A 27,272-nucleotide genomic window follows, 5' to 3' on the forward strand; every position below is an offset into this window, starting at 1 on the left:
GACAAAAACTGCCTGGGGCTTAGTCAGAGACAGTGAAAAAGCGGGCAGTGAGTGGAAGCTGGAGACAAAGGACAGGTACGCAATTGCTGATTGCAGAGAACAGAGTTCTGATACTAGAGACTAGGCAGCTGGGTGATGCCATTCACAACTCCCCTGTATGTGCACAGGCACCTATGAGCACCACAACACTCCACCCCAGTAGGTTAGCAGGGCCATCTAGTGGAGAATGGAGCCGTTACCCTGAGCCCCGCCCAACTGGGCCAACGTCGTTCTTCAAGAACACAACTCTCAATGCCTGCTTAGTTTATGGACTATAAAGCGCTTCATCATCTGACTTCTATGGGAAAATGAAGTAATTATAGTCCTATTGCAATCTGTTAGAAAGTACATCTATTTAATTTTCTTTCTTTTTCTCTTTTTCACTTCTCTTTTTCTTGAATACAGAAAGAGAAAAAATTCATTTTTATTTATAATTTTTATTAAAAATAATTTTCTTTAATTTTTTTCTAGTATATTCTTTACTTTGGGGTAATTTTTTTCAAAATCTATTTTGCTCGCATCATATCATTTTAGCCTACTTCAGTGTATTCATTTTTTCAAGTTCCCAAATGATTTCCTTTTCCTTTCACCCCTTTTTTCCCTCTAATCTGTCAAACCACTTTCAATACCCAGACCAAAACACACCTAGGATCTAGCATCATTTATTCGATTTTGTGTGTATGTGCATTTTTAATTTTTTTAATTTTAATATTTTTTAATTTTATTTTTTAATTTTAATTTTTCTACCTTATTAATTCCTTTTCTCCCTTCAAAATGACAAAATGAAGAAATTCACCACAAAAGAAAGAGCACGAGAAAATGACAGCCAGGGATTTAACCAACACAGATACAAGCAAGATGTCTGAACTAGATATTAGAATCACGATAATAAGAATACTAGCTGGAGTCAAAAACAGATTAGAATCCCTTTCTGCAGAGATAAAAGAAACAAAAACTAGTCAGAATGAAAAAATGCTATAACTGAGCTGCATTCATGGATGGATACTGCAGCGGCAAGAAAGGATGAGGCAGAACAGAGAATCAGCGATATAGAGGACAAACTTACAGAGAATAATGAAGCAGAAAAAAAGAGGGAGATGAAGGCAAAAGAGCACGATTTAATAATTAGAGAAACCAGTGACTCATTAAAAAGGAACAACATCAGAATCATAGGGGCCCCAGAAGAGGAAGAGAGAGAAATAGGGGTAGAAGGGTTATGTGAGCAAATCATAGTGGAAAACTTTCCTAACTTGGGGAAAGATACAGACATCAAAATTCAGGAAGCACAGAGGACCCCCATTAGATTCAACAAAAACTGCCCATCAACAAGGTATATCATAGTCAAATTCACAAAATACTCAGGCAAGGAGAGAATCATGAGAGCAGCAAGGGAAAAAGTCCCTAACCTACAAGGGAAGACAGACCAGGTTTGCAGCAGACCCATCCACAGAAACTTGGCAGGCCAGAAAGGAGTGGCAGGATAATTCAATGTGCTGAATCAGAAAACTAGGCAGCCAAGATTTCTTTATCCAGCAAGGCCATCATTCAAAATAGAAGGAGAGATAAAAAGTTTCCCAGACAAACAAAAATTAAAGGAGTTTGTGACCACTAAACCAGCCCTGCAAGAAATTTTAAGGGAGACTCTCTGAGGGAAGAAAAAATGAATATATATATATATATATATTTGATATATATATTTTTTGATATATATATTTTGATATATGTATATTTTGAATATACAGATATATTCAGAACTTTCATCCTAAAGCAACAGACTATACCTTCCTCTCCAGTACACATGGAACGTTCTCCAGAATAGACCACATACTGGGACACAAATCAACCCTCAGCAAGTGCAAAAAGATCGATATCATACCATGCATAGACCACAAAACTATGAAACTTGAAATCAACCACAAGAAAAAATTTGGAAAGGTAACAAATACTTGGAGAGTGAAGAATATCCTACTAAAGAATGAATGGGCTAACCAAGAAGTTAAAGAGGAAATTAAAAAGTATATGGAAGCCAATGAAAGTGATAACACCATAACCCAAAACCTCGGGAGGCATCAGAGGCATTCATAAGAGGAACGTATATAGCAATCCAGGCCTTCCTAAAGAAGGAAGAAATATCTCAGATACACAACCAAACCTTATGGCTTAAGGAGCTGGAGAAAGAACAGCAAATAAAACCCAAAACCAGCAGAAGACAGGAAATAATAAAGGTTAGAGCAGAAATTAATGCTATCAAAACAACAACAACAACAACAACAACAACAAAAAGAAAAAAAAAACACAGTAGAACAGATCAATGAAACCAGAGGCTGGTTCTTTGAAAGAATTAATAAAATTGACAAACCACTAGCCAGTTTAATCCAAAGGAAAAAGGACCCAAATAAATAAAATCAAGAATGAAAGAGGAGAGATCACAACCAACACAGCAGAAATAAAAACAATAATAAGAGAATATCATGAGCAATTATATGCCAATAAAATGGGCAATCTGGAAGAAGTGAACAAATTCCTAGAAACATGTACACCACCAAAACTGAAACAGGAAGAAACAGAAAATTTGAACAGACCCATAATCAGTAAGGAAATTGAATTAGTAATCAAAAATCTCCCAAAAAACAAGAGTCCAGGGCCAGATGGCTTTCCATGGGAATTCTACCAAATACTTAAGGAAGAGTTAACACCTATACTCTTGAAACTGTTCCAAAAAGTAGAAATGGAAGGAAAACTTCCAAACTCTTTCTATGAAGCCAGCATTACCTTGATTCCAAAACCAGAATGAGACCCCACTAAAAAGGAGAACTAGAGACTAATTTCCCTGATGAACATGGATGCAAATCCTCAACAAGATATTAGCCAACCGGATCCAACAATACATTAAAAAAATTATTCACCACAACCAAGTGCAATTTACACCTGGGATGTAGGGCAGGTTCAATATCTGCAAAACAATTAACGTGATTCATCACATCAATAAAAGAAAGGACAAGAACCATATGATCCTTTCAATAGATGCAGAGAAAGCATTTGACAAAATACAGCATCCTTTCTGGATAAAAACCCTCAAGAAAGTAGGGATAGAAGAAGCATGCCTCGAGATCATAAAAGCCATATATGAATGACCCAATGCTAATATCATCCTCAATAGGGAAAAACTGAGAGCTTTCCCCCTAAGGTCAGGAACAAGACAGGGATGTCCACTCTCACCACTGTTATTCAACATAGTCTTGGAAGTCTTACCTCTGCAATCAGATAACACAAAGAAATAAAAGTCATCCAAATTGTCCAGGAGGAGGTCAAGCTTTCACTCTTCGCAGATGACATGAAACTCTATATGGAAAACCCTAAAGATTCCACCAAAAAACTGCTAGAACTGATTCATGAATTCAGCAAGTTGCAGGATATAAAATCAATGCACAGAAATCGGTTGCATTCCTATACACCAACAATGAAGCGACAGAAAGAGAAATCAAGGAATCAATCCCATTTACAGTTGCACAAAAAACCATAAAATCTCTAGGAATAAATCTAACCAAAGAGGTTAAAAAGCTATACACTGAAAACTATAGAAAGCTTATGAAAGAACTGAAGAAGACACAAAAAAATGGAAAAAGATTCCATGCCCATGGATAGGAAGAACAAATATTGTTAAAACGTCGATACTACCCAAAGCAATCTACATATTCAATGCAATCCCTATCAAAATAACACCATCACTCTTCACAGACCTAGAAAAAATAATCCTAAAATTTCTATGGACCCAGAAAAGACCCCAAATAGCCAAAGCAATCTTGAAAAAGAAAACCAAAGCAGGAGGCATCACAATCCCAGACTTCAACTATACTACAAAGCTGTAATCATCAAGACAATATGGTACTGGCACAAGAACAGACACTCAGATCAATGGAACAGAATAGAGAACCCAGAAATGGACCCACAAACGTATGGTCAACTAATCTTTGACAAAGCCGGAAAGAATATCCAGTGGAATAAAGACAGTCTCTTCAGCAAGTGGAGCTGGGAAAACTGGACAGTGACATGGAGAAGAATGAACCTGGACCACTTTATTACACCATACACAAAAATAAACTCAAAATGGATGAAAGACCTCAATGTAAGACAGGAAGCCATCAAAATTCTCAAGGAGAAACCGGCAAAAACCTCTTTGATCTTAGCCACAGCAACTTCTTTCTCCACATGTCTCTGGAGGCAAGGGAAACAAAAGCAAAAATGAACTACTGGGACCTCATCAAAATAAAACATTTCTGCACAGTGAAGGAAACAATCAACAAAACTAAAAGGCAACTGATGGAATGGGATAAGATATTTGCAAATGACATATCAGATAAAGTGTTAGTATGGAAAATATATAAAGAACTTATCAAGCTTAACACCCAAAAAACAAATAATCCAGTTAATAAATGGACAAAAGACCTGAATAAACACTTCTCCAAAGAATCCAGATGGCCAACCGACACATGAAAAAATGCTCAACATCACTCATCATCAGGGAAATACAAATCAAAACGACAATGAGATGCCACCTCACACCTGTCAGAATATTAACATTAACAACTCAGTCAACAACAGATGTTGGCAAGGATGCAGAGAAAGAGGATCTCTTCTGCATTGTTGGTAGGAATGCAAATTGATGCAGCCACTCTGGAAAACAGTATGGAGGTTCCTCAAAAAACTAAAAATAGAACTACCCTATGGACCAGCAATTGCACTACTAGGCATTTATCCAAGGGATACAGATGTGCTGTTTCAAAGGGACACATGCACCCCAATATTTATAGCAGCACTATCAAGAATAGCCAAAGTATGGAAAGAGCCCAAATGTCCATCGATGGATGAATGGATAAAGAAGATGTGCTATATATATGTACAATAGATTATTACTTGGCAATCAAAAAGAATGAAATCTTGCCATTTGCAACTACATGATGGAACTGGAGGTATTATGCTAAGTGAAATTAGTCAGAGAAAGACAAAAATCATACGACTTCACTCATATGAAGACCTTAAGATATAAAACAGATGAACATAAGGGAAGGGAAACAAAGATAATATAAAAAAGGAAGGGACAAAAACATAAGTGACTCATAAATATGGAGAACAAACTGAGGGTTACTGGAGGGATTGTGGGAGGGGGGATGGGCTAAATGGGTAAGGGGCACTAAGGAATCTATCCCTGAAATCATCGTTGCACTATATGCTAACTAATTCGGATATAAATTTTAAAAATTAAAAATGAAATTAAAAATAAATACATAAATAAGTAAATAAATTTAACTTAAAAAAAAAAAAAAAACTCTTCCTAAGGCATGTCCTTGATCCTATTTCTAAATGAATGTCAAATCTCATTAATTGGCACATTAGCACTTTAAAATTTTGCCAATGGTTTTGACCAAAAAAAAAATCAATAATGAAAATAATATTTCTGATTGAAAGACATAACCGGTAAAATATCTCCAATGTGACAAAACATGAATGAGACAATAGCCTTCCCCTTTTTCCAAGGAAATCCAGGGAATGCAAATTTTGTGTTTTTCATTTCCACATCTACACAAATATTGTTCTCTTTATCCCCTAGGATTCAAAGCATATAATCATGGTATTTAAAGAAAATTATGAAACCCTGGCCATCTAAACTTTTTAGAAATAAAAGTAAATACAACGCTTAAAATAATTACTGCATAAATATGTATATGATCTTCAGGTTGCCTGCTGTAAGCATTTTTAGTTTTGTTTTTTTTTCATTTATAGATCATCTAAAGATAAAGAAATTATCTTTCTAGAGCAAGCTGATCAAAACTGAAATAAGAATAAGAGTAATATCTCAAAGTTAAAATAAAGTATCTACTCCACAGTAGAAGGTGCCAGGGTTTTAAAGATGAGTTAAAAAGTCTCTATTCTCAAGAAGTTTATTCCCTAATTGGAAAATGCATCCTTCCAGGTTCTATCAGCCGTGGCTGGAATGAGAAGGAGAATTTACATTGGGCTGCCCCTTGACAGGGTTTTTAGATGGTGCAGTTTCACTTAGAAGGGGAGTAGGTATGCAGTCAATATGAAGAATAACTTTAAAATTTAGCTTTGGAATAAAGGCATCATGGTGATCAAAGTTAGAGGTGGGATAAACTAAGCGTGTCCTTGGAATGGCCATTACAATTGGAAAATTGAAACACAGACATCACGTGCACTTCAGTCCCCTGTCCCTCCTCCACCAGGAAGCATCTGGGAGGCTTAGTGACAAATGGCAGGCAAGATTAGGGCAATCAGGGTTGGGTCAAACTTCTAAGAATAGAACTAGACAAGCTCATGTGGAATGAGGAAATCATATACAGAAATCCAACTTATGTGAGCAGCTGCAGAACTGGTCCCTAGACTGAGATGCAGGTGAGGCAATCTGAGGAGAAGGGACAGCAGGGAGCAAGTCTCCACCTTGCTCAGGTTGCTCTGGTGGAGGTTTGCTGCCAATACCACTAGCACCAGAATTATGTTCTTCAGTTCTAACATGGTTCACTCCATTTGAAGTGGCATGAGTCAGAGTAAACTGACCAAAGTCTGGATACTATGAATGAAGAACAGTAAGGAGGATGACTGAAAGTAGAGCAGAGTATCCATACAATATCTAAATCACACAGTAGGAAATACAACTGAGTGGGTAATTTCCTTCCTCTCCTGGTAAATGATATTCCTCCTCCAAGATTGTTCTAGTGTCATCTCCTCTGGAAAGGCTTCCCTAACCACTCTAAGACGTTGACTTCATCTTTTCTGCTTCATTTTTCTTCTATTCATAACCTTTCTAGGGGCACCTGGGTGGTTCAGTTGGCTGAGCGTCCAGCTTTGGCTCAGGTCATGATTTTGCAATTCGTTAGTTCAAGCCCCACATCGGGCTTGCTGCTGTCAGTGCAGAGCCTGCTTCAGATCCTCTGAGTTCTTCCCCTGTTTGCATTCTCTCAAAAATAAATAAAACATTAAAAAAGAACCTTCCTAGTTCTTAAGATATTAATGTATAAATAAAAGCTTCTATCTCTAACTGCCCCTAGCTATAAAAATCTTTGCTACCTCAGTGTCAAATCTAGTATACAAGATGCAGTCAGAACATGCTGTTGACTGAGAAAGAGGAAAAAGAAAAGTAAAGAAACAAGGGAGGGAATGAGAAAGGAAAGGGAGGAGGGCGGAAAGAAGGGAAGGAGAGGACAAAGGTAGATTGGTTCAGTATGTAACTGATGTTGTCAGACCTGCCCCTGCATCCCCCTTCCTCTCTCCTTCCTCACATCTGGGCCTCCTGATCTCCTTTAGCAGGCTTAACTGCCTGCAGTGTCTAGGATCAGTCCTACCAGAGGCAGTCAAGATGTAAGCCTGTTTTCTATGGTTTAGTATCACATCTCTTCCTATAGCTCTTCTCCTAAGACTGTCCCTGACTGATCAACAAGGCCAGAGTTCCTGAGTCTCTCTTACTATCCGCTTTCTCATCACTGAGAGACCACTGCAACCCTCCAGGTCCATGTTTGGGACCTCTCTATCTGCTGATCATAGGCCAGGGGCTTACTCACTGCCAGATATGCTTGATGGCCTCTCCTCAGGGGCAACCCCAACAGCCTACCTGTTTTCACTGGCTTTGGTCCCTTACTGCTGACTATTATCCTAGATTCCTCCCAGCATGCCCAAGGCCTGGCCAGATCTCAAGATTCAGCAAGAGTGAAATACATAATCACTGTGGGGATTTTGAGCAATAGAGTGATATATATCAGGGGAAATCCCTTCACTGTGTGGAGAGAGGGTGAGAAGGCATTCCACTCTGCTTCTAAATGTTTACAAAGTAACTTATGAAAACACTCTGACTTAAACGCACTCAAAAAGCCCTTTAAAATTTTTGCTTTTCATGTTAGGAATTCTTGGTACTCAGATTTTTTTGTGAAAAGACTTTCAGGATATCTGTTCTGCTTTTTAAAGAAGGAATCTGATTACTGGAACTTGAATGAACCTGGGGAATCATAATTCTTCAGAAAATTTCTGTGAAATATGGACCATGATTAGTCACAGGGAAAGGGCTGCATTTATTGCCAAATCAATAATTAACAGTGACACACAGTATTTACCGAACTAGCATTTGTTGAATGAATAAATAAATGAAAGAATATGTGCACATCTGTGTGTCTGTATGTAGAAAAAGGTGATGGGTGGATGAAGATACACTGATGGTATCTATTGCACAACACCAAATAGTTTCATGACTCCACTGTTTTTGAAGCAGACATTTTGACACCTCACATAAACTTCATTAACATTGAATGGATGTTAATAATAAAAAGCATTAGGAATTCTCTCTTGCAGTTCTGCAAGCAGAACTGTCCAAACAAGAAATAAGAGACTTCAGAGGATGAGTTGCTAACCCCAGGCCACTGAACCTTGTTCATCTTTGGGCCCACTTTAAGGGACACAGAGAGAGCAAGAAGCCTTTGAAAATGGTAAAGGTGATAATATATGCTATGTTCTCATTCTGGAAACATGGCTATCTCATACATTCTGTCTGGGCCTGAGTGTTTATTTAGTAGTAGTTGTTTAGAGTTCTTAAGATTAACCTGCCATAGAATCACCTCAAGGATAATGTAGAAAATTACAGTATTGATACAAATATGATGTCTGTGTATGTGTGTGTGTGTGTGTGTGTGTGTAATTGAAATAGCAGTCCTACTAAGGTATGTATATAAAAAGTCAACCTTAAATTGCCATTCTGTGAGGAAATGTCACTTTACAACTCTAACATTATGCCTCAGGCTTCAGCACTCAGGAGTTTGACAGACTGGAAAAGGAAGCAAATCCAATGAATAATATCCTATTTGGTTTCTAGCAGCAGGTACTGGTCTTATGTTAATTATTGTGACAATAAGAGGGAAAAGACATTATCTAAAGTAAGAGATTCTAAATTTTGTTCTGGCCTATTATGTAACGATGTGAAAGGAATTGAGAACTTAGCTCTTTAATTCTGATTTTTCTTTTTAATTCTATATAAATTAATTATACATAATTCTTTATAAATTATGTATTCCAAAATTACATCACAGGACTTTGTACATGTAAAACATTCTTATTACAGATGAGTGAACAGGTATTTAAAATGCAATGTATTCTAAGGCTGAACCTCAAATACACACCAAAAAAGTATATAAATCTGGGCAGCAATCCAAATACTCTAAGACAGTGCCATTCTATGTACTTTTAAATTATCAATTGAGCTTGAGACTTGTGAAAATAAGCCAAGGAAATCATCATCCATATCTCAGATGCATGTTTTCCTGTCTTCTCATTCATTTTTCCTGGTGTAAACAGAGGTACCTACCTGTGCAAAGAAATGGCAAATCTAAAGAGAAAATATATATTAAAAATCACAGAGCAAAGGCAAAGAGCTCTAGAGTGGCAGACAAGAACCCTGTATTCTCATTCAACCTTTGTCCTTTATAAGCTGTATGACATTGAAGAAATCTCCCTAAGTCGCATTTCCTATGCCATTAATTTAATTACTAATGATAATAATAATAATAATAATAATAATAATAATAATAAAATAACACTGATCTCATTTGAACTATGTGGCAAAGATAGTTGCTATATATTTTACCATACCATTTCCTTTTCCTGGGAGCTCTGGAAGATTCCATTCTTCTCAGCCTTCCTTATATTAAATTGGGGATCATCTGCCTGAATTCTGACCAATGAAATGTAAACATAAGTGATATAAGCCATTCCCAAACTGATCTGTAAACATATCTCACAGGATCCTCCAGCTCTCGTCTCCTGTCCTGTGACTTCTCAGTAGCCACACATTACATAGCGGAGCTACAAGATAAGACAGCAGCCCAAGTCTCTGTATTTCCTATACATCTCCTATGTATAGGAGAGCATGAGTAGGCGAGCCAACAATCCTACTCAGCCTATGATGTGAGCAAGAAATAAAACTCATTTTATTAAGCCTCTATGATTTTTAGGTTTATTGGCTATCACACATAATATAGCCTATCCTTACTAATAAAATGACTAAGTGAGAAACTAAAATTTACTTGTTTTATATATCAATGTACTACACAGCTATACAGAGTAGTATAGGTAGCAATGATAGAAAACTTGTAAAAAAATTTAATAGAAATTCTAAAGTTTTTTTAACATTATACCATTCACTATATATAAAGTCTTCCTGAAAGGTAGAATCCAGTTACCACAGACCAGCCACACACTTATGTGAGAAATTACTATATGTCTCTACCTTTAGCATATCCTAGAAACATAGAGAAGAGATGACCCATTTTACCAAGCATTTCAACTGAAATGATTAGGTAGCTGCGACCTCATCACATGTGTTCATTATAATAAACTGGAGTCAATGACACTAAGTTCCTAGAAGGAGTCACCTCTAGTCCAAAGATAAAAATTCACACCAATGTAAAGTGATTCTCTCACTTTCAAATCAAAACTGAAGGATTATTGTGACCTTTTTTTTTTTTAAATCTCCTTTAAGGAAACCTCTTTTCTTGGTTCTTAGAAAAGAACAACAAAACGCTAAGATTTTAAAGATAGTACAATTTTATATGCACTGATTTTGTCGAAATTTCAAGTACTATTTACGTACAATTTGGAGGAAGCCTCCCTGAAGACCTGAAGAAATGGTACCGTTTTTGAACCATTTTTATTATCAAAAATGCCATTATTATTTACATAGCATCAAATTTTCTTGATCAAACTGTTTGGTCAATCAAAGAATTATTCCCTTTCAAGGCTTTTGAAGAGATGTTAATTCAAATCAATAAAAGGAATCCTTGATTAAATCCAAGAGAATTTTATCAATTCAATTGTTCCTTATTGGATGATTATTACGTGTTACTTTACAAATATCACTGACAGGATTTAAAACGTTTGTCATAGAATCAGAAGACCAAAATTCAGTTCAGAGAAGGCTAAAAATATGCCTTAGATTTAATTTTTAAATGCAGCTTTCCAAAAATCAGACATGCACTTTAGAGTTATCTTGACATCTCTAGAAGTACATAAATAAATTTAAACTGATCAATGACCTACCTTAATGAAAGAAATTACAGCCATCTTAAACACTTGTAATTTATCTTTATGATGGTGCCAAGTCATCAATTTTAGAATTCAGAAATTAGGAATTAAGGCAAAAACTGCATTTAGCAAAATCAACCATCTAGAGGAAGACAGTGAAGGATACACCTCAGGTTAACAGAAAACTGAGATTGCATGTTCCTGAATTTCTTGACATGCTAAAAATTCATAATATAACTTCTTACACAGTTTAGAAGAACCATAACAAAACACAGGCCAAATCACCAGAGTGACTTGGCAAACCGACTGCATTTACATATATTGAAACAAAACACTTTGACAAGGTTTAATTAACGATAACCTGACTTCCCGTTATGGCAGGGACTACTCATTCCTTATCAAAACTTCCACTCTCCCATTCCTTTTTAGAGAACAGAACACTAATTCCAGCAATTCCATTTTTAGGTATTTATCAGAAGAAAATAAAAATACTAATTCCAAAAAACAAGCACCCTATGTTCATAGCAGCTTTATTTACCATAGCCAAGATATGAAAGCAACCCAAGGATGAAAATGGATAAAAATATGAGATATGTATATGATACGTATGTATCCCATTATCCCATATACATATATCACATGTGTGTGCATATATAAATATCTTACACACACACACACACACACACACACACACACACACACTAGAATAGTACCATCCATAAGAAAGAATGCAACAACATGGATGGATACTGCAAGGTAATATGCTAAGTGAAATAAGTCAGACAAATAAAAACCAACACCATATGATTTCATTTATATGTGGGATCTAAGAAACAAAACAAAGAAGCAAACAAAACAAAATAGAAAACGACTCACAGATACAGAAAACAAACTGATGGTTGCCAGAGGGCAGGAGGGTAAGGAGATAGATGAAATAGGTAAAAGGACTTAAGAAGTACAATTTCCAATTACAACATAAATAACACACAGGGATGTAATGTATAGCATAGGAAATATAGTCAATAATATTGTAACTACTTTGTATGGTGACAAATGATAACTAGATTTATTATGGTTACCACTTCGTAATGTATGTAAATATTGAATCATGTTTACACCTGAAACTAATACAAAATTTTATGTCGATTGTTCTTCAATAAAAAAAAAAGGAGGGAGGGAGGGAGAGAGGAAGGAGGGAAGGAAGGGAAGGAGGGAGGGAGTCACTCTCTGGTAGTGAGGTCAAAATAATCTGCAGAATCTTCTCCGGACCTGGCTCTTGCTTCTAACTAAAAGTTTCTCAAATATGTCACTTCACTTGTCAATCCTTCCTTTAACAGAGATGACCTAACACCCATCTGCTATATGCCAGAATTACCAAGTTCTTCCTCCTTCTCCCACATGTCCATTAGAGAAATGCTTTTTTTTTTTTTTTCCTTAAAATGCTGTTAGTGATTATCTAAGTTTGGTTGAAACAAAAGACATAAATTTGTCATGTGTCAACCTGTGTATGCAAGATCTTCCTCTACTGAACATATTATTGTTTTTATTCCCTTTGTAAACAGCTAAGATCATTGTATTTTAAATAGAAAGGTATCATGGATAAGAAATAAGTATTAGTTAAATATGACCTTACCAAAATAAAAAAAAAAAAGAAAGAAAACAAAAGGAAATGCAACACTTTTTTTTTTCATGAGTACATTGCTTCCTGGAATGAAATTGTATGTATCTATGAACGAACGTTTGGTATGTTCAAGGATAATGTGAGATTTCAGAGAAAGCTGCTTAAAGAAAACTGACTCATCTTTTAGGGGCCACTTCTTTAAAAAATTGTTGCCTTTCTTACTGCTCCTGACACATATTTACAATGGCTAGAGCTCCAATTACTACCATGGACTCTGAGTTCCATGCACTAGGAAGGAAGAGTAGAAAAGTAAGAGCTTGAGTGCTTGATGACAGGATGGAATTACTATATGACCAGTATAGTCTACATCTAGACTACCTGTGCATGAGACATATTTAGCCTATTTAACAGTATTCACCAAATTTGTTAAAATATTAATATGTTTTGTAAGAAAATCAGCACTATGGAGAATTTATTTTAATAATGTTTTCTTGACATAAGAGACCTGGAGATAACAATTTACTGGGAATCCAACTCCCAAGGAAGATTTTCCCTTCCAATTCCCCAAAAAGACCAAAAAAATGTATAATGAGAAATCCTGTCGACTGATATCTTCTAACGTAATTTAGGGAAGAAGACGAGAAATACTCTGCTGCAGAATGTGTGCATTGGCATGTGAAAATATGAAGAGCACTATCTAGATTAAACTGTTTTTCTATTATTTCTATTTCCAGGATTCTGTTTTTTAAAAATCTGTTGATTCCTATGTAGGAACAATGATTAAAATTTTAGTTTCCAAATAAAATTCACCCAGAAACTTCCTGTCGATGGCCAGGGAATTTTTGAAAGCCTAACGTTCTGCGCAATCCCATCTACTCCAACCATGTACATGAAAAGAGGGAACTAGTGGAAGAAGGAGAATGGAGAGACAAAACAAACCTATTTATGTCCAGCTGGGTCTTAAATGAAAAGGACCCTATTCTATTGCATACTTTTCCCCCCTACTATATTCTATATAGGAAGGCTAGGAAGCTTTCATCTTTCAACCTAGAAATAAAAATAATAAACATCTCCAAGATTTTAGTATAAAAAAAATTCCCAGTACAGGACTCTCTCTTCATCTCAATTTTATCTCATTCATTTTCCTCTAAGCAAGCTAAATGAAAAAGCAAAGTGCCAATACTAAAATCTTTTTTTATTTCTCAAGTAAATGGCTGATATGTTAATTTCTCAGGCTACAAAGTCATTGTTTTTTTAAGCCATTATGAGGAAGAAAAAATAAAAATGAAAAAACTAAAACCACAAGTCTCCCAATGAACTGTTTTAGGATTTACATTAAAAGTGATTCCACCATCTATTATATGTGTTCATCTTAATAGCTTAGAGCTGTTACGGCTTATGCCAAACGTAGAAATACAAAGTTTTATTGAGAATAAAAACAGTATTACATATACTCTGAAGTTTTTTTAAAATAAGAGTTAGACAAACCAATGTATGTATTTCTATTATGTTATTTTCTAGAAGATTATCATTTTGTGGTTAATAATTATAGCTTAATTAATTTTCTTTAAAATATCACAGAACTTACTTAACATCTTGTGGCAGGTGTAATAAAAAATATTTTAAATTAAGTGATGTTCAGGACTTACCACCTCCTCCTCCAAGAAGACTGGCATTTGCTGTTTAAAACAAAACAAACAGAAAACATTAAGTAATATATAAAAACTATAATACGCCAGATAGGTTAAGTAAAAGCTGCTGGTGATCACGTCTCTTATAAATACACACATACACTCACACTATGTGCTTTCATATAAAGATAGCTTCTATTACTGTTTTATGATGGCATGAAAATTAAAATAACTTAATAACTCTATTTTCTCTTCAAAAGACTGTATTTATATGTACTCCCTTCTAATAAAATGAAGCACATGTTGTGATTCTTTTATTTTCTGTTCAATATCTAAAATAACCTTCTATGTTCTCTATTTTATCAAGTAGAGAGAGAGTATGTTATTTAGGCAATTCAGTGATTTCAAAGGACCATGTAACATAAAAGAATAATGATAATTTTAATAAACCATCATCAAATAAAGTATCTTAAGACACTGTGCAGTAAGAACTCTTAGTAACAGATTACTTTTAGCATTAACTATTTATTTGAGGAAACAAAATTTTAAGCATTGTTGCAAAACAATGTGTCATTTCTTACCCAGTTATCCATTATTCTAGCACACATATTTATAGAAGCCAAGTAATAAGCTAAGTATAAGATAATTCCATTTGAATTTCTTTTAAGAGGTCAAAATTTCATAAAGTCCCATTCTGGGTTTCTGCTGAAGTATTAAACAGCTTTATGCCTATGTTTATCTAGTCATTATAACAGCCTGAAAACAAAAGTCAATATACACTGCACTGAGCTTTACTCCATAGCGTTTCTTTGTATCATAGGTATTTTCATGCCATTATAAAAGAAGAAATCCTACAGCAGTATTAAAAAAAAAAAAGTATGTGGTGTCCAAGGTCTCTTTGTATAGAAACTTGAGCTACCAAAAGATTAAACAAATCATTTAGGAAAGAGGAGTGGGAGTCTTTAACTTGAACTTTAGTGTGCTGTCCACACCACGCATTGTCATAATTAAGAGAAGCAAATATCCAAGTGTTACTGATTCCATCAATAGGTAATGGATCATTTCATGAACAAATGCCTATATTCATAGTTCCATGAGGTTAAATATGTGATGGCTTGCTAATTTTTACAACACTAAAGAGAATATCATGAAAATCCAATAAGACCACATGCCTTTGAAGTTCTTCTTAATATGTCAATATATTAGAGCATCAAATCTTATTCCATATGATCTTCCAAGGACAGAGCCATCTAACTGCTGCTCTTGCCTTCCTCTTGATACTTTTTTCACAATCATGAACTAAATAGCAATGTCATTAATCAACCGTGTTAAAAAACAAAACACTTTTGATGTCATAAAATCTGCCATTTTGTCAACTCAGGACCCCAAATCCATCTGACTTCACAGTGAGAGTGTAAAGTATGTATGTAGATGGTATTGAGGACTTAATGTCCAGCATCAAACTTTGTAGCTGTTGAAGGGGTAGCTTGCTGCAGGGGCATGAGGAAAGATGTGAATTCTATTTTGGTTCCCATACCCCTATCTAATGGCAGAATTTTCATGATCAACCCATATCTCTTACCTAATTCAAATATCTTCTAAAATCTTAGCTACACGCATTTATAAAACCACATGGCTGCTGATTGTTTATTTTTATATTTCATTGGGTACTACTTCCCTATCTATAGGTTTTTCAGTTCCCTGGAATTCTGTTTTTCTCCAACGTTCACATATTCATTCAGAAGGAAAAGGGTATTTTCAAGAACAAACAACAATAATGGACAGTAGCTTTTCATTCAAATTATCATGCCCAGGAGCGCAATAACACAACACAGTCTACTCTCACCCAATGCTTTGCTGAATAAAGGTAGAGGTTGCGTGTTTTGAGAACATAGACCAAGGTCCATCTATTTAAGTAGGCACTTATCCAATAGACATGGGTGGATGAGTAGCATAGGTGTAAGAACTGGAATCCCAGTCCCAAGAGAACCATCAAGTCAATTTATGTCAGATGTGTGTTCATGTCTAGATAAGCATATCTGGTCACATTTTAATATCAACATAGAACTAATTTGCAAAACTATGGCATTCTATATAGTGTCCCATCACTTTTAAGATAATTTCATGTGCATTACCCTTCATGTAATAGAATCTTAATCTAGGATTCTAAAACATATTCACAAACATATATATATATATATATATATATATATATATATATATACACACACACACATATATATTCAAAACAATATATTTGTAATTTCTAATAATTTCTAATTTCTAATAACTATAATTATGGTAATGATTTTTCTAGAGAATTCATGAAATTTAAGCCTATTTAATCATTTCTATTCTTAATTTTTTAATAAAATGTACCTTAGCAAAAATATCAAGGCAATTTTCTTCAGTAAATGTGGCATAAATGAAGGCAAATAAAAGTAAACCTTTATCATCATTTCAAACGTTACTTTACCTTCACAAAACACCTTATATATAACTGATGCTCAACGTTTATTGGCCAGGTAGATTAATATTTCTTCCATTTTACAAAAGTAAAAATGACTTTTGTGTGTCTAAAATTAATAGTCATTTAATTTCTACTTATTAATAAATTGAGGTACATCCCAATTACATATGAAACCCTTAAAGACAAGGTCTGAGTTTAATAGTTTGGCCTGCATCTAAGAAGCACTCAATACATGTTTTCTAAAAATAAGATAATTGGCAAGTTCAGTACAATTTCTTTTTGATATAAGTGGTATTTATTTATTGAAGTGTGTGGAAAGAGCAAACTTTGGTCCTTTTTCTTCCGGTAAAATCAAAGACCATTAACGAATCTCTTCAAATTTCTTTGGAAATATTTAATGACTAAGCATGTAAAAAACATGTTTCTATATTTCTGTCTCTATCAAGTCCTTTGCTAGAGGGAATTCTGGACATGCCTCTTGTTATTCCCAAAGTTTCAGAGAGAAGGAAAAGCAGAAAAGAAACAAAGAAAACTTCAAGTTTATGAGCATACCACTGCTTCTAAAATAAGATTTTAAAATATCTTCTCTGAGTATGCTTACTAATCAACACTATTTTTATTCACATTTTCCTAAATAAAATACCCTTTCTATTACCAGAAAGGTAGAGGAAAAAATCAAGCTCCAGTAATTGCCTCAAAAATCGATTGAATGAGAAACTAAAATGAGCCATTACATGTTAATGAATCTCTGTATTGCACTTCTTCACACCCCCAAAATAACAACTCAATGAGGTGAACAGTTTCACTGTTTATAAAGTGAAAAACAACAACAACAACAACAACAACAACAACAACAACGCTGAACATAAAATGGGATAAAGGGTTACATAAATCTAATTTCAAGGTGGCAAGTATGGAGAATTTATTTATAATATCCTAACCAAATGATTAATTTTTTAGAATTTTTGAGAAATTATTTTCTTCTATTTGAACTCAATTTTTTGGTGAAAAACTTTAATGAAAAATTTTAATAAAAATTATACATTTCTATAAGTATATTCATTTTTAAATTATCAAAACCAAAGGAAAAAAAGAAGACAATGTAGGAATCCTTTTCTTGGGATAATTAGCCTAAATGAAAAATGGTCATAGCTCTTACCAACAGTATCCTCATTTCATGTGTTGCTCAGAACATAAATGGAATATTATATTGCTTTCTTTCTAAAAAAAAAATGATCTTGAAAGACCCTCTGTGTACATATATGTCTATATATGCATGCATTTGTGTCTTTTCACAAATATAATGATAATTAAATTGTGGATCAAAACATGAAAAATAAAATTACTATATAAGTAATCTTCTATTACCTGAAGCTCCTAAATGGAATGTGTGCCATAACATTATTAGAAATGTAAGAAAAGCTATAATGTATCAAACATCCTAACTGACTTTTTCTCCTAATATCTCAAAAACCTTCTTTACTCTTTATAGTATTAAAGAAAGAATACTGAACTGAGATCCGGGTAACCTGTTTTAATTTGCCACAATTTCTAAATATATCAGTGGTTTGGGTGTCATAGTCAACTACCTTATTTATCTTCTTCCATCAGGAAATTTAGAATCAATCAGAGATGGCAAACAAATGTCAAACAATTCTAATTCCCTAATTAAAAAAGACTGTCTGTACCTCTTGATTTGAGAAAGATTTTAAGGTTATATCTAAGCTCAGTGGGAAAGAGAACTATGATTGTTTAATAATATTTGTGACAGAGTAGGATAGGGAGAATCGAAATGTCAGAGGACATGCCATATATTGGGGATCTCTGCATCAGACAACTTCTCTTAGTTTTGATAGTTCTCTTAGATTTGAAAGTTTCAGATGTAATAAAATGTTATTCAGTAACATTTAAAAAAAAAACAACTGCTAACCTAACATGTGCTAGCCTTGTACTTTAGCATACTTAACAGCTCCTGCAGTTTGTGAGTCTGAAATGCAGTAGCTACTGTTTATCCACAGGGGACACCGTCCAAGACTTCCAGGGGATGCCTAAAATCACAAATAGTACTGAAACCTGTGTATACTATATTTTTTTTCCTTTTCCAACGTGCATCTATCATAAAGTTTAATTTATAAATTGGACACAGTAAGAGATTAAGAATAACTAATAAAACAATTATAATAATGTACTATAATAAATGTTAAGTGAATGTGGTCTCTTTGACTCTCTAGTGCTGTACTTGCCCTATTTCTTTTTGTGATGACGTGAGATGATAAAATGCTTACATGATGAGATGAAGTGAAGTGAATGCTGCAGGCATCGTGGCATAATTTTAAGATACTATAGACCCTCTGATGATAGATCAGAAGGAGGATTATCTGCTTCCAGATGGTGGGTGAACATGGGTAACTGAAACCACAGAAAGTGAAACACAGATGAGAAGGGACTACTGTAATCCAGTCTGTGAAATAATCCAGAGAGTAATTTACGTTGACTGTGAACCAAACTGGCCTGGTAAGTGTTTGGAACAAGTTTTTATTCTACTTTCCAAGTAATTTCCTATTATCTCTACAGTAATTATTTGTTTTCCACTCCATTTCTACCCCCCACCCAAGACTATCTGTCAAACAAGCAACAGCTTGGGAGATTAGTCTTGAAACACTGATTAAAACTATTTGTGCAGGGTTTCTATTTTCTTTTCATCATTATAAAGGATATTATAATAGCTTTCATTCTAACAGAATCCTGACCACCTAGTGTATTTATTCTGCTTTCTTATTACAATAGGGCACATGGGATGTCAAAAATGATTGTTGGCAAAAACTTCCCAGGAACTCTACCTAAAACACTATTTCATTCACAACATGTTATCCTAAAGATACAAAAGCCAAAATATCACCCTGTAGAATGGCACATGTTATATTCCCTACACTTGAAACTCAAAGTAGGAAGTGCTTAAAAATCTAAGATTAAAATCCCAAGCATTTGCATGACTCTTGAACTGCTTTATACAGGGAACAACCATCCCAACTGACAGCTGTGGAAATACAATCTACACAGACAAATTCAGCCATCAATTTGGCAACAGCTCTCTACTCATGCTTTACTAGATTTATACCTTCTAAACAAAATCAACGGAATGCCAGAGGTTGGGGCAATGGTATAATTTCCTGCTTTGAAGCTGACAAAGAGAGAAAATTAAGCATAGGCTTAACTACTTCGCATGTAGAAACCAGGCATAAACACATGATTAATACTTTACATTTCATACTTAACTGCAGAATTTAAAGGAACAATTGATTATTTCAGGGTCTGTGTGTTTTGTATAAGCTGCAATCCACTATGAAGCCAAAAACAGAATAAAAATTAGAAAGTTTACTTGGGAGTATTAACAAATAAAACAAAACAGAATTATCCTCATTCAAGTAGGAGGGAGGAGAAAGAGCTGCCTCTCTTTAGCCAATGTGGCTTTATCAGCTCTACAGCTTTATCAGTTACAGTGCACCCAGTAACTTCAAGAAATACTGCAACATGGAAGGAAAACCATTTATTTTGTCCAATTCCTTCATTTCACAAAAGTGGAAAGTTAAAGAGGATCAAAGATGTGAGATAACTTATCTAGGATCAGACCTAGGTAAAGAACCTACCATACAATACTGCGAATTTCAAACTGGAAAAAAAATGCACACACACGCACACACACACACACACCACAAACACACACAAACATACACTGAGGTTTCCTCCACTATCTGAAAAATTAGCATTCCTATGAAGCTTTTGGGTACAAAGCAAAGAAACAATTATCATTAATTTATACAGAAATTTGTTTTTAGCATTCCCAGGCCCAAAATTAACTTCTTTTAGACTTTTCTGATACCTTAGAACACATCTTGCTCATGGATACACAAAATAAACTGAGATAAAGCACAGATGCTCACAGGGTTCAAAGCTATTGTAAGCTTAATGCTGAGATGCTGAGTCTAGTTCTCAGGGAAGGAGCTTGGTGGTGCCACTCTCACTGCTCAGAGTGCACAATGCCTCTCTAATGGCTCGCTGCAGAAAAGTGCTGAATGCTATTTTCACTTTTTTGATAAAAGCAAAAATCCTCTTCAGATTTCTTTCACTTAGAGGAAATAGGCACCAACATAGATATTTTGATTAAGTTGGGTGGTGTAATATGAACTTTTTAAAAGCAGGAGATACTTGTGTGTGTGTGTGTGTGTGTGTGTGTGTGTGTGTGTGTGTGTTTATACACACACATAAATATATACATATATATATATATACACATATATTTATATACATGTACATTTTTTCTCCTCAAAAATTGCATCCAAAGATAGTAACAAAACATAATATGCATGCAGTCTACTGAATGTGATCCTACTGAAGATCACTGAATTTGATTATTAAAGGGTGCACTAAAGCATTGCCAGTTCCTACAGCTGCATAATGAAATGTAACTAGTGCAAAATGATAGGAATCAGCACATGTTTTTACATACGAGTCATCCTTCTTGACACTGTATTACGAATCAGTTGTAATTTTGATGATGATAACATTGGCTCAGTTACAAAAATAGGATTACTTAAGTAACCCAATCTGGGGCTTTCCAAAGAGTGAACAAGGGTGTCTAAATAGGGAAAAAATGAGTTCAAATGTGTATTAGTTTTGTGGTTATAATGATACAAGACACTTGAACAGCAGTTTTGTCTTTGACAAGAAAGGTTTTGAATACAAACCAATTCTCAGTTTGAAAAATGGAAGATGTGCTTATCTAAGGGAATGGGATACACTTTTAGCCTGATTAAAACATAGGCCTTTACTTGCACCCTCATTTACATGCTTCTTGGGAAGATGAATTTGTTTCAATAAAACCTGTTTCTTTTAAGAAAACTGTTTTAAATAGTTTCCTTATTTCATATTTCTTTTAATATTATGGAATATTTATTTCTCTCCAATAATGAAATAGTATCGAGTCTTTTATTTTTTTTATTTTTTTTTAACGTTTATTTATTTTTGGGACAGAGAGAGACAGAGCATGAACAGGGGAGGGGCAGAGAGAGAGGGAGACACAGAATTGGAAGCAGGCTCCAGGCTCTGAGCCATCAGCCCAGAGCCCGACGCGGGGCTCGAACCCACGGACCGGGAGATCGTGACCTGAGCTGAAGTCGGACGCTTAACCGACTGAGCCACCCAGGCGCCCCAGTATCGAGTCTTTTAAAAAAAGGTTTATTTTTAATTACACTTTAAATAAGACAAAAGAATAATTCTCATAGTCAATAATGGGAAGATTGAGACAAAGAAACTCAAAGGTAAAGGATTTGGGATTAAGGAAAATGCATAGGATTGCTACCCTGAGAATACTCCTTAGAGGAGTATTTGCTGGTATCAACAGCACTCTGCACAATTCTTGGCACAGAGTAGGTACTCAATAAATACTTGTTAAATATATAATTAAGAAAATTACTGGAATACAGAAGAATGAGAGAGGAGAAAGGAAAAGTCTTATTTGTGGGACAGGTGAGAGAGCTACAATAATAGGTAATGACTCCTCGCAATTTTACAGCCAAGTGAGGCTGTGCCAGGGGAAAGCCAACAGATCAAGGTCCAATTCCAGACTCTATCATCATCTTTGAGAAAGTTCTTGAAACTCCAGCTAATTATCTAACCCCTTTTAGAGTCTTTTTCTTAAGCAGTAATTTGGGAAAACAACAGTCATGGTGCAGGTTTGCTGAGCAGAGTGAGGGTGATAACTAGGTGAACCACTGCATGGCACCTGGCACTTACTGCAGCTCAGTAAACGTCAGCTCCTGCTACCTCTGGCACTCATGCTAGAAGTTAATAATTATTGAAAAAAACCCTCACTATTTAAAAGCATTCAGACAAATCTATACCTTGGGGGGCCAGAATCATGTTCATCTTAGAAAACTCCAGGCATCTGCCCTCACTCTGAGATGTCTTGTGCTGTATGTACCCTCATCAGAATTTGGGAAAGAAACTAGGATTAGGCATGGAGGAGAATGAGGAACAATGCCATCTTCAAATTCTTTTTTTTTTAATTCTTTCTTTGGGCTTAGGCCAATTAAAGAATAACTCTTTGAGCCCACAAAGAAAATGGATGTCAATACTTTGCATATTATAACAGATTTCTCCCTTCTGGGTTATTTTAATTATTTGGTTCAAAAATAATGTTGGATATTTATACCAGATAGCTTCTGTTTACTCCTTAAGACCCATTCTCTCTTTTTTTTTTTTAGATATAAAATTGCTTTTTATTTTATTTTTTTATTTTTAATATGAAATTTATTGTCAATTGGTTTCCATACAACACCCAGTGCTCATCCCAACAGGTGCCCTCCTCAATGTCCATCACCCACCCCCCCATCAACTCTCAGTTTATTCTCAATTTTAAGAGTCTCTTATGGTTTGACTCCCTCCCTAACTTTTTTTTCCTTCCTCTCCCCGATGGACTTCTGTTAAGTTTCTCAGGATCCACATATGAGTGAAAACATATGGTATCTGTCTTTCTCTGTATGGCTTATTTCACTTAACACTCTGCAGTTCCATCCACATTGCTACAAAGGGCCATATTTCATTCTTTCTCATTGCCACGTAGTATTCCATTGTGTATATAAACCACAATTTCTTTATCCATTCATCAGTTGATGGAATTTAGGCTCTTTCCATAATTTGGCTATTGTTGCGAGTGCTGCTATAAACATTGAGGTACAAGTGCCTCTATGCATCAGCACTCCTGTATCCCTTGGGTAAATTCCTAGCAGTGCTATTGCTGAGTTAAGACCCATTCTCTATTCTACACCCTGTCCTCTGCCCAAAGTGATCTATATATAGAACATCAATGGGTCCTCTCTTACCCTCTGGCTCTGGTTGGGTTCAGTCAATGGGGAGCCCTGGCAGGAGCTGGTGGAAGAAATAAAAATTCCATTCACAGGTAGCTGGGTGACTCAGTCAGTTGAACATTCCAACTCTTGATTTTGGCTCAGGTCATGATCTCATGGCTTTGTGGGTTCAAGCCCCACAATGGGCTCTGTGCTGGCAGCATGGAGCCTGCTTGGGATTCTCTCTCTCTCCCTCTCTCTGCCCTTCCCCCACTTGCTCAGTCTCTCTCAAAATAAATGTCTCAAAAATGTCTCTGTCTCTCTCAAAATAAATAAATGAACTTAAAAAAAATCCATTCCAAGTTTTTATTTCCCTGGTTCACTCCTATAAGCTTATCTTGAACTGACTATGTCCCTTGAATAAAGGTCACTGCTCTAATCAACTTCATTTAGTTTGTAACATGACTTTCTCTCCTTTTGCGTTCTGATATGTCTCCTTCTACTCATCTCTTTGAGCTTAACATGGTTAACAGCTGTGCTGTTGGTAACCATGGTTGCTGAACAATCCCTTGAGTTTCTTCTACATCATTCCTGGCTCTAACCCTTGTACATATTCCCTTTATAAATAAGCTGTCCCCAAAATATCTTAAGTGATTGTGCCAAGGTTCCTGTAGGGACCTTGACTGAATAGATATGATTTACACAAACTCGTCACAATTGGTGGCTCACCTAAATCTCACATTCCTTCCCAAACTATCTTACCCTAACTCTTATGAGGGTAGCACCTATTCTTATGTTTCTATTTGTGGAATAATAAATACAGCAGACTAATGTTTTCCTTATTAATTAAAAATATAAAAATGTAAATATATAAAAAATATGAACATAAACATATAAAATAACATGTATTCATTTGAACATATGAATCAAGAATTTTATTAAACTCAAGTAGTCTTAACTACTATTCCTTTTCATATTCAAATCCATGTTGATATAAGTATATATATACACATAAATGAGTCTTCCTGAGATTGTTGTTTAAAATACAATGGATCCTACTATAAAAAAATAGCATGCAACATAATTTTCTCATTTACCAATACATCAAAGGTCTAACTAAAAAAATAATAAATGTACTATAATTTTCTAAAATTTGAGTGAAACAATTCCTATTACCTATGGGCACTTAGGTTGCTTCCAGTTTCCCAGTACAGACAATGATCTAATAAACATCCTTGTGTGTGTATAACTGTGTGGGTTTGTGTATTCCTACATACTGGTATTTGTCCTATAGAATAAATCTTCCAAAGTATTTACATATAAAAGAGCATATGCTTTTTCAGATTTAAGAGTTTAACAAAATTATTAAAATTTGTATATTAAAATAATTCAAAATTAGCAAAAATTTAACATTCATAAGCATACCCTGGGAAGCACATTTGATGTCTGCCAATAATAAGCAGATCAAAATGTTTTGACAAGTACATGAAGTTCACTGAACTGCTTCTGATTTAAATGTAAAATACATCAGTGAAAAGTTCTCACTTATACCTGAAAGGATATTCAGTCTGAGTTTCTGACTGATTTCAAATATATAAAAATAAAATGATATGTTTTTAATGTAAAAATAATAAAGCCATCTCAACTGATGGTGAGCCTCTTTAACCATTTTCTTTTCATGTTTACTAGATACAAACCATGACAGGTCTTGAACTTCAAAGCAAACTAAAATTTTGGCTAGAAAAGATTAGAGAGAGAAAGTTTCCACTACTTTCTAATTAAATTTCTTGCAAATTTAAAGTACACTTCAAAAGTTTAAAGACACAGGAGTTCAGAAGATAGTAACTTATTAGAAAGATATGGAAGGGAAAGTTATCAAAACAAGAGATGTAAGAATGCTTCAGCTCAATATGGATTTCAAGGCTAAGTAAAACTATTTCTTTTCTTTTTCAAACTACTGTAGCATACACTTTCTAGAGAAAGTGTAGAATTGACAGTGCCAATTCTACTTATGTTAAATTAAAGATCAATAGAACATGTTTCAATTTTTTTTCTTTTTCCAATCTAAACACATCATTTTAAAGCAACATTCTTCTTTCAGTTCATTAAAGTTTTTTTGTTTGTTTGTTTGTTTTTTATACAACTAAAGTGTGCTGTCTCACAGAGCTGACCTGGCTCTCCATCCTAACACAATACTTGGATCATCAAGCAGTTCTGATTTAAGTATTTGTACCAAATTTGGCCTTGTGACATGGCCAACTTATGAAAATTTAAAACGAGCTCTTGTATGATTCATTTCTATCAGAAAGTCATGCTCTGAATCACCAAGCCAGTGGACAAGCTGACACATATTTTAGTAAGCTTATAAAGGTGAAAAATACACCCATTATCACAACCAAATAAAAGCATGTACAAATAAATAATGATGACAATTTTCTGAGCATCTATTATTTATTAGGCAATGTCTAAGAGTTGATCTGTACGGTATCTGTCATACTTCAACTAATCTTTTACATCAAGTGGGAATTTTTACTTTTCTTATAACAAATGAGGAAACCTAGGCTAAAGTGACACTAAATTGCTTGTCTTGAGTCATCGACTGCTAAGTAAGTATTCAGCCCAAGGTTTGACCCCTAAACATCTAACCAATTATCCATACAGTATGGTAGACTAGCTCTTAAGGAATTATTTTATTTCTTCCAAATTATTTCAAAATAGATGTTTATCTAATGCCCATGAAAAACTATGTATTCTAATAACACTAATGGTAGTATTACTAGTTTTTAAATCTAGCTGGTGACCAGAATTGGATAGCATTTACATGCATCATACAACTTAAAATTATAAATATTTAAGAGTCTTTAGTTATACTTTCCTGTGTCATTTACTAACATTACTATAAAAATTAGCAATTTGGATCTCATAAAATCAGAAATTGTCTATAAAGGAAAACTCCTTTGAAACATTACACTTAATATTCTGATAACATTGATAATTGGCTTTTAAAAAGATGAAAATTGTCAGTATGATTTTAGGCAACATGAACAATTATGTATATACTGCTACCAATGAGGGTATATGGTTCTTAACATGGCTTTTGACTTGAACTAAGTTAAATTTATCAAAACAAGAATAGTACATTAAAGTTTGAATTTCACCAGGTAAATGTAAACTAGCTAATTTAAGATTTTATCTGCCTATAGTGAAAAATACAAAATGAAAATAAATATATGCTTTTATTTGTCCTAAACTTTCTATCATAAGCACTCCTCATCCTTGAATTTAGGATTACCAAATAAAGAATATTTTTGATAACTTGAAGTAGCAAGTAAAAACCATAATGGTTTTTCTCCTGCCTAAATTACCTAAGCTTAATAATTCTATTTCAAATTATGGTTGCCTTTTATTGATGTGCAATGAAATTTTAAATTGTTCAAGGATATAATAAACATATTATTATGTTTATATAAACTACAAGCATAAAAGTCATCTCTTCCAAAACATGGAAAAGTATAACTTTATCAATATTAAGTTTAATTGTTTATGAAAAAGCCTCACTTTTTTGTACACAGGAGACAAATTATAATTTG

General features: G+C 34.6%; 1 protein-coding gene across 1 annotated transcript in view; it reads right to left on the reverse strand.

Annotated features, from left to right (window-relative positions):
* Positions 1-27,272, reverse strand: part of MACROD2 (mono-ADP ribosylhydrolase 2) — a 2,034,677-nt gene that overhangs the window by 1,499,890 nt on the left and 507,515 nt on the right. Inside the window, exon 4 of the mRNA XM_060611757.3 lies at positions 14,386-14,415. Within this exon, the coding sequence (XP_060467740.1) occupies positions 14,386-14,415 (30 nt within the window). The remainder of the gene's footprint in view (positions 1-14,385; positions 14,416-27,272) is intronic.

The sequence above is a fragment of the Panthera onca genome, chromosome A3 (genome assembly GCF_046562875.1).
Source record: "Panthera onca isolate mPanOnc1 chromosome A3, mPanOnc1 haplotype 2, whole genome shotgun sequence".
NCBI lineage: Eukaryota > Metazoa > Chordata > Mammalia > Carnivora > Felidae > Panthera > Panthera onca.